Raw genomic sequence first — 10,244 nt, forward strand, 5'->3', positions numbered from 1 at the left:
TGCTATTACTTTTATGATGAAAATTAATTTTTTTTTTTAATTTTAGGTGAGTTCATGTGGAAAAAATCTTCATGTTTCTGAATACGGTATTGTATCCTAGTTAAAACTAACTTGAAGAATTTTCTGAAAAAGGGAATTTTTCAAATCATGCCATCTGATCAGAGACAGTTACTTTTTGATGAAAAACCAGCTACTTTTCAAAAGGATTATGATGTGACAAATGAGATAGTGGATACTACCAAATCAATACCTAAGCCAAACTTTTCAGAAAGTAATTCTCATTTTGGACTGAAGAATGTGAAAATTCATTTGCCGAGGATAAATATTCCAAATAAAGTCCTGTTGAAACATGACATTGACAAATACAGAAAGTTATTTCAGAGTAAATCACAAACGGCAAGAAAAACTGCAAGAAAATCTACAGGCTTGAAGACTGTAAGATGTGCAGAAGAGTGTATTTTGCTTAACAAGTCTGAGGAAGCTGAAGAAGAGAATGTCAAAATGACTGCAAAAATACTCAATTTCAGCTGTTCAAAATGTCAAGATAGCACTCAGTACAGCCCAAATGACTTGCAGAAACACTTTCAAATGTGGCACCAAGGTGAATTGCCTTCCTATCCTTGTGAAATGTGCAGTTTTTCAGCAAATGACTTCCAGGTCTTTAAACAACACAGGAGAACCCATAGGAGCACTTTAGTAAAATGTGAAATTTGTAACAATGAGAATTTGTACACGTTATTGGACTTGACAAAGCATTTCACATCTACACATTGTGTGAATGGTAGCTTTCAATGTGAAAAGTGCAAATTCTCTACGCAGGATGTGGGCACATTTGTTCAACACATTCATAGACACAATGAAATCCGTTATAAATGTGACAAATGCCATCATGTGTGCTTTACCAAAGGAGAGCTTCAGAAACACCTTCATCTTCACTCTGGCACTTTCCCCTATGCTTGTCAGTGTTGCAGTTCCGGTACCAGCAGGAGAGAATACCTTATAACTTTGCACCAAGAACATTTATATGCAAAAGAAAAATTGGAAAAAGACAAATATGAAAAAAGGGTGTCTAAGACTTCAGCTGGGCTTAAGCTAATTTTGAAAAGATACAAAATAGGTGCATCCAGGAAAACATTATGGAAACGTAAGAAAATTAACAATGAAGGTGACAGAAGTAGAGAAAAAAACACTCAGGTGCTTACTAAAATGAACGGAACACAAACTACATCTGAAAATCACAGCCGTCTTGCTCAAGAGCGTTTGGATGCCGTCAGCGATGAAAGACCACCATGTGAGAATGGTAAACCCACCGAGTTAGAGTCAGCGAAGCCAGCTCTGCTGTCCACTGGGCAGTGTCAGAGGACTGAAGAGGGGGCACATGCTACTTTAGGTTTCTTGAAGTCTGCTGTACAAGGACCTACATTGTTAATGGTGAAAAACAATAAAATAACAGTTCCTGCTAACTTTAATGCCAAGTTTATGGGTTTCAAGATGGTAGATGGAAAGCAGCATATTGTAATAAAACTGTTGCCTACCAATAAACAGAATTTGTGTTCCCCGGGCTTACAGATGGATGCTGCAAAGGACAGTAGTGCTAATTTGCAGCCTCAAAGTTTGGACACTCCTGGTTTTTCAACAGGAATGACAGCAGAGTTAAGTGACACAGTTATGAAACCAACTCCAATTTCAGGAAACACAACTTCAGAAAAAGAAATGGCTTTTGTATCTCAAAGAAATAACATGCTTCCAACAGTGGATTTTGAAAAAAATGTGTCTTCCTCACCAGCAACATCCGAATTGGTTACAGATTCAGTGAATTTGACCATGAAAGCTGAAACAAGAGATCATGTTATGTGGGAAAACCCTGTCACTCAAAGTCACTCAGAAGCGTTAGATACTCCCATTAAAAGTCCAGATAAAAGCAACTGTACTGCCAAACCAAATGCATACAACAATGGAGATATGCATAACTACTGCATTAATCATGTCAATCCTGAGTTAACTGTTGAATCCGCCAACCAAGGATCATTGCCTTTTCATAATTACTCCAAAGTAAATAACTCTAAACCTCGTAGGTTTTCTGGAATGGTAATGTTTGAAAACCCTCAAAAAGAATCTTTCTCAAACAATACAGTTGTTCAACAGCCAATTAGTGAATCAGTTTTATCACTAGTGAGGAAGGAGAGTTTAAAGGCAGATGGTTTTTTACCATCTGTTATCCTTTTGAATGGTAAAGATGGGACTTCAAAAACAAAAGCCGAAATTGAGGATGAGTGTGTTTTAGAAAAAGTGCAAGCCAGTAGTGGACAAAACCAGTACACTAATGAAGATCGGAATGTAGAGAGTACGACTGAGCATTCCCAATGGGAAGATACTTCTAATGCGGAGTCACCTATGATGCCTAGAATCACATCTGTTTTCTCTCTCCAGAGCCAGCAGGCATCAGAATTTTTACCCCCTGAAGTAAATCAGTTACTTCAAGATGAATTAAAAGCAAAACCAGATTTGAAACAAGATCCTAATTTCACAAACACAAGCCCATCACATCATTGCGACCCGTTATTTCAGAAACTTGAGGGAGATGACAAGCTAGTTGAATCTTCAAATGACTTCAAACTACAAGATGTGCTCACGGCTCCGCCTGAGAATGTGGATACTAATGTGCCTGCAAATGACCTGAACGTGAAGTGGAATGGAATGGAAAAGCCAGGGTTATCGATGTCCCAGGATTCGAGAGAGTCAGAGAAGATGCCTAGAATTTCAAGTATTGGCACGTTACTTAAGACTCAGTCAGATGCAATAATAACACAGCAGCTTGTAAAAGACAAACTGCGAGCCACTACACAAAATGCGAGTTCTTTATGTATGCAGAGCCCACTTCTAAACTCAGAACAAAAGAAGGCTGTATTTGTTCAGACTCCAAAAGGCTTGTTTATACCATTGCATGTTGCTAGCAAGCCTGGGTTACACATTCTATCAGGAAGATCACTTCCACTGGTTAATACACAAAATGTACCTGCTTCTCTCCTTTTAAACAAGAAATCTGGAATGGTTTTAACACTGAATAGTGGGAAATTTGAAGGAATTCCCACCGTCAAAACTGAGAAGACTCAGGCTTGTGGAACTTTGACAAAGGAGCCTTGCAAAACACCTCTGTTAAAGGTAGAACAAAACAGTAACTGTCTTACACCTGCACTTTGTTCCAGCATTGGCAGTTGCTTAAGTATGAAAAGTAGCTCAGAAAATACTCTGAAAGGTCCTTATGTTATTAAAACACCAGCAAATTCTTCAGTGAAAGCTGTTCCTGTTCCTAATGGAGTAACTGAGCATCAAGGAACAAAATTGACCATCTTGGATCCTGTAAAACAGAGTGAGATTTTTCCAAAACAACCTGTTTATACACTCTTGCCTGATGGCAAACAAGCTGTTTTTTTAAAGTGTGTGATGCCAAATAAAACTGAGCTACTGAAGCCGAAGTTAATCCAAAATAGTACTTACTATCAAAATATACAGCCAAAGAAACCCGAAGGAACATCACAAAAGATACTGCTGAAGATTTTTAACCCTGTTTTAAATGTGACTGCTGCTAGTAATCTGAAAGCGAGTAACTCTGCAGCCTCATTGCAAAAAGGCAGTGTATCATCTGCTCAGACTATAGGAGGGGAGCAGAAAGAGCCAGAGTCTTCTAGAGATGCCTTACCCCTCTTAGTAGATGATTTGATGCCAGCAAATGAAATTGTGGTAACTTCTGAGGAACCAGTATGTGTCAGCAGTTCTCCAGAGGCCAGAGCATTAAGATACAAAACAAAGTATGCAAGTAGGAGAAGCTTCAGTCGGAGGAAGACTTCCAAAACAAATTTCTCAGAAATAAAAACTGTGAATAGTAAAGATTCTGAAACTGCCTTTGTATCCAGAAACAGAAACTGTAAACGAAAATGTAGGGATAGTTGCCTGGAACCTGCAAGAAAAAAGTCAACACTCCATCGAAAATGTAAAGAAAAGACTAAAGCTGAAGGTGTGCATGAGTCACTGGGACTTACCAGACCTAGGCTTCCAAAAGATTCTGTGAGAATTTTGCGACTTTCCCCTTTTAGTTCCAAACAGCTTGTGAAATGTCCTAGGAGAAACCAGCCGGTTGTAGTTTTGAATCATCCTGATGCAGACGCACCAGAAGTAGCCAATGTAATGAAAACTGTTGCTAAATTTAATGGACATGTAGTTAAGGTGTCATTGTCAAAAAGAACTATTGATGCTTTACTTAAACCAGTTTGTTGTAGTCCTTCTAGATTAACTGATGATGACTCTTTCAGGAGGCACAAGACATGTAAACCTGTTAGTTTGGTAAAAGAGAGATTTGTGCTAAAATTAACACTCAAAAAGACAAGCAAAAATAATTACCAGATTGTAAAAACTACCTCGGAGAATGTTCTGAAGGCTAGATTTAGCTGTTGGTTTTGTGGCAGAGTGTTTGACAATCAGGATGCTTGGGCTGGTCATGGGCAGAGACATTTAATGGAAGCTACTCGGGACTGGAACATGTTAGAAGAAAAGTAAAAGTACCTTACAAGATAACAGTGGGTTGAATTACTACAGTGCAGGCATTTTCTACTTTAATGTAATACCCGGATTTAAGGGTTTTGGAAGTTGGTTATGTTTCTGTGGAAGTCGAAAGTTTTTGTCTGATACTTGAAAATGTTGTCACTGCGCACATATATTTTAAGACACTGATCCTAGCAGAGATGGACTTTGATCCAGTTTCTCAAAGAGGTATTCTTGCAAGTTAGGGCTAAAGAAAGGTTTGATGAAGGTTTTCTCAGCTTAGGTGTTCAGTGACTTTCAGTAGAGGGTTATGGCTGACAGCCCCATGCCCTCTGTTCCTCCACCAGCCTTACAATCTGATGAATAATGCTCCTCTGAAGATGCAGAGCTCTTTCAGGATGGAACTGAGAGAGTATCTCATCATTTGTGAAAATGGAAAGCTTAGGTAAAGAACTTTCACTATGTTATGTTTGCTAACTTCAGTTCTGTTGAAGGATCTTAGATTCCTTTGAAAGTACATTTAATTCACTATGATTGTATCTTGCTTGAGAAGTACGTAACAAATCAGACTTTTTTCTTGTTAAAATGTAATCCATGTCAGAGACTAAAGCACTCTCCCAAGGTGATTTTCTAAATGACTGTGTCAAGCTTTGCAGTACATTTTTAGCCCAGAAGAATTAAGTTCTGTCTACTTTGAAGTCCAGTTCAAGTCATCAACATTTTTCTGAATTTTATTATATTTTCCAGTGATCCCCTTAACAGAACTATGCATATTTGATTTCAGTTGTTTCCCATAAACCCAATGTTATTTAAGTTGATCCCCATAGAATCATTGTGTATTTCTTTTTGCCTACCTTTAAAAAGAACACTGGAGCACTTCGAAGGAGATGACTTTTCTTGAAAATGAAAGGTTTTTTTTCTACAGAAATAATAGTTTGAAGCAAGAAGAGAAAAGTAGATAATATTTTGATCTGTGTTATTTTCTAAACATGTCCAAATCAGGATTAAAATGTTTTTATTAACAACTTCAAGTCTTAACTGGCGACCCAAAGCAGGTAACATTAATAGTTAGCATTTGAAAACAGGGAAGGAAGCATTAACAGTTGATTTAGTGGTAGTACATGAAGCTTGAAGACAATTTCTAAGGGACATGCCCAACAGAGTGTGAAAATGAACGTTTTCATGACAAAAGAATCACAGATTTAAGCTTTTCACTGTGTAAATTTAGACCCAGTTTTGTTGGATCATTGGTTAATGGAATTCTCTTATGACATATGATGATTTGGTTACATTGTTACTTAATGTGTTAGTGACATTTTCATTGTATGAACACTTCAGGGCTTTTTTGTATATAACAAGTTAAATCTGTACATATTTTTGTATCTGAGTTATGTAAATTTTGCACAGAGTTTTTGACAGAGTTTATTTCAGTTTAGTTCTGTGCATGCATTAATAAAACTGGCTGTTTAATTTAAAAGGAATGTATGAGACTTTACCCATGTTATTTTCTTGGTTATATATCAGATATAGAAGTTTTTTGAGATAAATTCATTTTCAGGGATTGAACACTATTGTTAGCAAGTGCCTACTAAAGTTGTGAAACAGTTTACATATGTCAGCTGAAACAGTAGGTCCCAAATGGGCCCATTCCCTTAATAGTTTATTTTAAAGAAAGCCATAAATAGATACTTAAAGCTATCTTGCTATGCACATTATACTTGTACTGTTTTTGTGTAGTTTATCTACTTTCTTAGTGAAGTATTTTTTGTATAAAACCTGTTAAAATTGTTAAATTGAGCCTAAGAATGGAGTTAATTGGAAATATACAGTATATATTAATAATGTAAATGGCATTTAAAGAATGGTAAGCATTGTTAATTTTATTGTTTATTGTTAATGTTTTCTCCAATTAAATTTATCTTGACTTTGTGTTTATACAAGGACTTTTTTTTTTAGTTTGGGGATTTTATTCTATTGGGAAATACTAAGATTTCAAAATATGCTTTAATGTTCTGATAGTGAACTACACAAAATAAAAATCTGTCTTTTTTTTTTCCAAAACCATAGGTGAAGTTTACTTGATAATATTTACCATAGTTTTCTTATGGTTGTGCTGGCAAAATAAAGCCATAGTGAGGTGTATACTCTTTAGTACCATCGCAGCGGAGACCTGGAAAAGCTCTGTTGTAAGTATATCTGTAGTAAGACTTTGTGTCCTGTGAACAGAGAGGATGAAGAAAGGAACTCTCCTGTTAGTGTTTGCAGCACTATAAAGATACATTGCAGAATAGTGATGCTGGAAAAATGTATGTAATACTGGGATAAGTCCTTCAAAGTTTATTTATTTATTTGAGACAGTGGCAGAGATAGGGTCAGACAGGGAAACAAAATTCTCCCATCTTGTTCACTCTCCAAATCATTGCAACGTCTGGGGCTGTGTCAGGCCAAAGCCAAAAACCAGGAACTCCATCTTTCTTTTGTGGGTATCAGGGCCCCTAGTACTTGATCATCTTCTGCCATTTCCCCAAGTGCACTAGTAGGCAGCTGGATTGGAAGCAGAGTAGCTGGACTTGAATTGGTGCTCTATTACGGGATGCTGATGTCATCAGCAGTGGGTTAATGTGCTGTTCCACTGTGCCAACCAACTGGACGTTTTAAAAATAAGTTGTATTCACTCACATATCACTAAATATTGTAGTGGGAATCTTTCCTGTTGTTTTTGTTATCCTAATGGAGGCTCACATTTTTTAACTGGAACTTCTGTAAATTCTCTCTAACCTACCCCCCCTCCTTTTTTCCTGGCTAAAACTCAGCTGAAAATAGTATTCCAAAATACAATATTAATATATTTTCAGTAAAAAAAAAAATAGGGAATCTTATTTTTGGAATCAAATTTGTGAGCAAAAATTTTACTTTTTCCTGTGTGTCTCTTTTATTGGAATTAGGCTGTTACTGTTTGGCATTTACTTTCAAAAGTTTACTTTTCTAAGCATTTGTCTTGTTGAAGATTGAGTAGCCAAAGTTGAGATGTAATAGAGATTCAGTGGTTAATAATTTAGGCTTTGTAGGCCAGATAGTCTCATGACTATTTCCAGTTTCATAATGCAAAAGCAGCCACCTGCAGTTTGTGAATGAATGAATGAATGTCACTGTGCATTCACAAAATGATGCCAGAAACCCACACTTTGTTAAATTGGTCTGGAAGTCATAGTTTTCCAACCATTGCTTGGGTTATATCAAATGTCTGCTCTTATAGTGAGATTTTCATTAAGAAAATTTTTTTGTATGCGCCATTTATTTTTTTTAAGATTTATTTATTTTTATTGCATAGTCAGATATACAGAGAGGAGGAGAGACAGAGAGGAAGATCTTCTGTCCGATGGTTCACTCCGCAAGTGAACACAATGGCTGGTGCTGCACCGATCCGAAGCCAGGAGCCAGGAATTTCCTCCTGGTCTCCCACGTGGGTGCAGGGACCCCAAGGCTTTGGTCTGTTCTCAACTGCTTTCCCAGGCCACAAGCAGGAGCTGGATGGGATGTAGGGCTGCTGGGATTAGAACCAGCACTCATCTGATATCACAGCACGTACAAGGCAAGGACTTTAGCTGCTAGGCCACAGCGCTGGGCCTGAAAAATGTTTATTTTCACCATTGACACATGCTTATTAAACTTGGCTATACCCCAGATAGGACATTGACTGCATTATTGTCCTCAAGACCTGGTTAGGATCCTCCTTAGCTAAGGAGGAATATTCCTGAGCATTGTTTACTGGTCTTAGTGTGGCATAGGCAGAAAACTTTCCTTTTTTTAAATGAAAAAAAAATTTGTTTATTTGAAAAAGTTAAAAAAAAGTGAGTAGAGAAATCTTCAATCTACTGTTTTATCTTCCAGATGCAATGTTCAGTGCTGGGTTAGGGCAAAGCTGGTAACCAGGAGCTGTACCCAAGTTTCCATGTGAGCAGCAGGGTCCTGGGCGCCTGGGTCATCTGCTCTCCCCAGACCATAAGCAGGCAGCTTAACAGAAGTGGAGCAGCTGGGATGCCAGCACAGGTGGTAGCTTTGCTCACTGTGCCACAATGCTGGCCCCCAAACTTTCCTGGTAACAGTTTAAAAGGTTGATTTTAATATTTACTGATTTATATATGCTTGTTTTATAACTGGACTGTTGAAGGTTAATTAGTATTCTTGGAAGAGGTGTTTGATAAAGTCATCTTTCAGCTGTTTTTTGACTGGTTCTCAGACGATTCTGTGCATCCTCTCAAATTTAAGAAGTTTCTTTTAAAAATATAATTATTACAGTAGCATAAACTTCTAAAAAGTGTATAGGAAAAAATTGTACCAATTTTTAAATTGATGATTTTGGAAGTTACTAAGAATGTACCTAAATACCTAGCAAAACATTTTTAATATGTGAAAAGAATTCTCTTTTCAGATAGTTTATAGAGTGCTTCAACCAGAAGTGAGGGTTATGTTGAAGTGCAACTCTTAACTAAAGTTTTGATGCCTATTGTTAAGTTATTTTGTGGTTTAGTACTCATGTAAAAGGATAGGAAAGCAAGATGAAAGTTAAGTATGGGAATGAGACTAACTGCTTGTTGCTGGCTTCAAATCACTTGAAAAGCAATAGCAGAACCATTTTTAAAGGAATTATTTGAAAGAGAGAGGAAGAAACGAGATCTTCTATCCACTGGTTTACTGCCCAGATGATTGCAATAGCTGATGCTGGACCAGGGCAAGAGTTAGCCTGGGTCTCCCACATGAGTGCAGAGGCCCAAGGTTTTGGGCCATCTTCTGCTTTGACTGGTGTCTCAGGCAGTGGCTTAATCCATTAAGCCACAATACCAGTCCCAAAGATTCATTTCTAATAAGTACAAAATAACCGAAGAGTTACATGAAGCTGCCAAAAGAAAACCAGCAAGACCTCACTAGGAGATAACACTGTATTTCTAAGTGAAGATGAATGAAACTCATTTGGCAAATGCATTTTCCATAGCCTTATCCTCCTCCCTACCACCCCTCCACGAAATGGAACTCTGCAGGGAAGTTGAGTGGGTGACTCACTAGAGAGCTAGTTTCCCATCATTCACCTCTCCAGTTTCCTGCCCATAGCACAAAGGTATAGAGGTTTTGTCCAGGGAAGATTGGAGTGAGTTTTAGAGACCCATCCACTTCCCATTGCAAGGAGTCTGTCTATACTAGGGTTCCCTAGAGAAGCAAAAATAAAGAGTATGGATTTGTTAGAATTGGCTCTCATGATTATAAATACTAAATCCCATGATAGGTTTCAATCAGATTTTGTCCAAGTCTCAGATCTTGAAGGTCAGGTAAGAGTGGTGTAACTCAGTTCGAGTGAAGACTAAGTGCAATTCCTGAAGTACAAAGGCCAGAGAACTTAATTTCAGATGTTCAGCACCAGAGGAGGATGACCAAGCTCCAGGAAGAAGGGAGGACAGGTGGGGAGGGAGAATAGGTCCCCAGCTGATGAGAGGGGATTCACTCACACCGAGGGTGTGATCTCCCTCTCCTGCCCTGGGTCTTCTCAGTCACACAAAATCTGGAAATGCCCTCCAAGGTCCACTAAGAAATCACTGTTCACCAGCTGTCTCCTATCCAGCTGTCACATAAAGCTAACCATCATGGATCCAGTGTATGTATACACAACTGTTGAGTTTCCAGGAAAAACAAAGGAAGTTAAAGTGGACAAT

The 10,244-nt window shown here is 37.9% G+C and overlaps 1 protein-coding gene across 1 annotated transcript; it reads left to right on the plus strand.

Annotated features, from left to right (window-relative positions):
• The first annotated feature begins 11 nt into the window (after window positions 1-11).
• On the plus strand, window positions 12-5,390 carry ZNF518A (zinc finger protein 518A). The gene has a single exon (XM_004580258.3). It carries the CDS (start codon window positions 148-150, stop codon window positions 4,552-4,554), a length of 4,407 nt encoding a protein of 1,468 aa, XP_004580315.2. The 5' UTR covers window positions 12-147; the 3' UTR covers window positions 4,555-5,390.
• Window positions 5,391-10,244: the final 4,854 nt, after the last annotated feature.

Source organism: Ochotona princeps, chromosome 13, assembly GCF_030435755.1.
Source record: "Ochotona princeps isolate mOchPri1 chromosome 13, mOchPri1.hap1, whole genome shotgun sequence".
In the NCBI taxonomy this organism is placed as follows: Eukaryota; Metazoa; Chordata; class Mammalia; order Lagomorpha; family Ochotonidae; genus Ochotona; species Ochotona princeps.

What these genes read in the sequence shown, in the direction of transcription:
- ZNF518A (XM_004580258.3), top strand. Translation starts at nt 148, where the DNA reads ATGCCATCTGATCAGAGACAGTTACTTTTTGATGAAAAACCAGCTACT.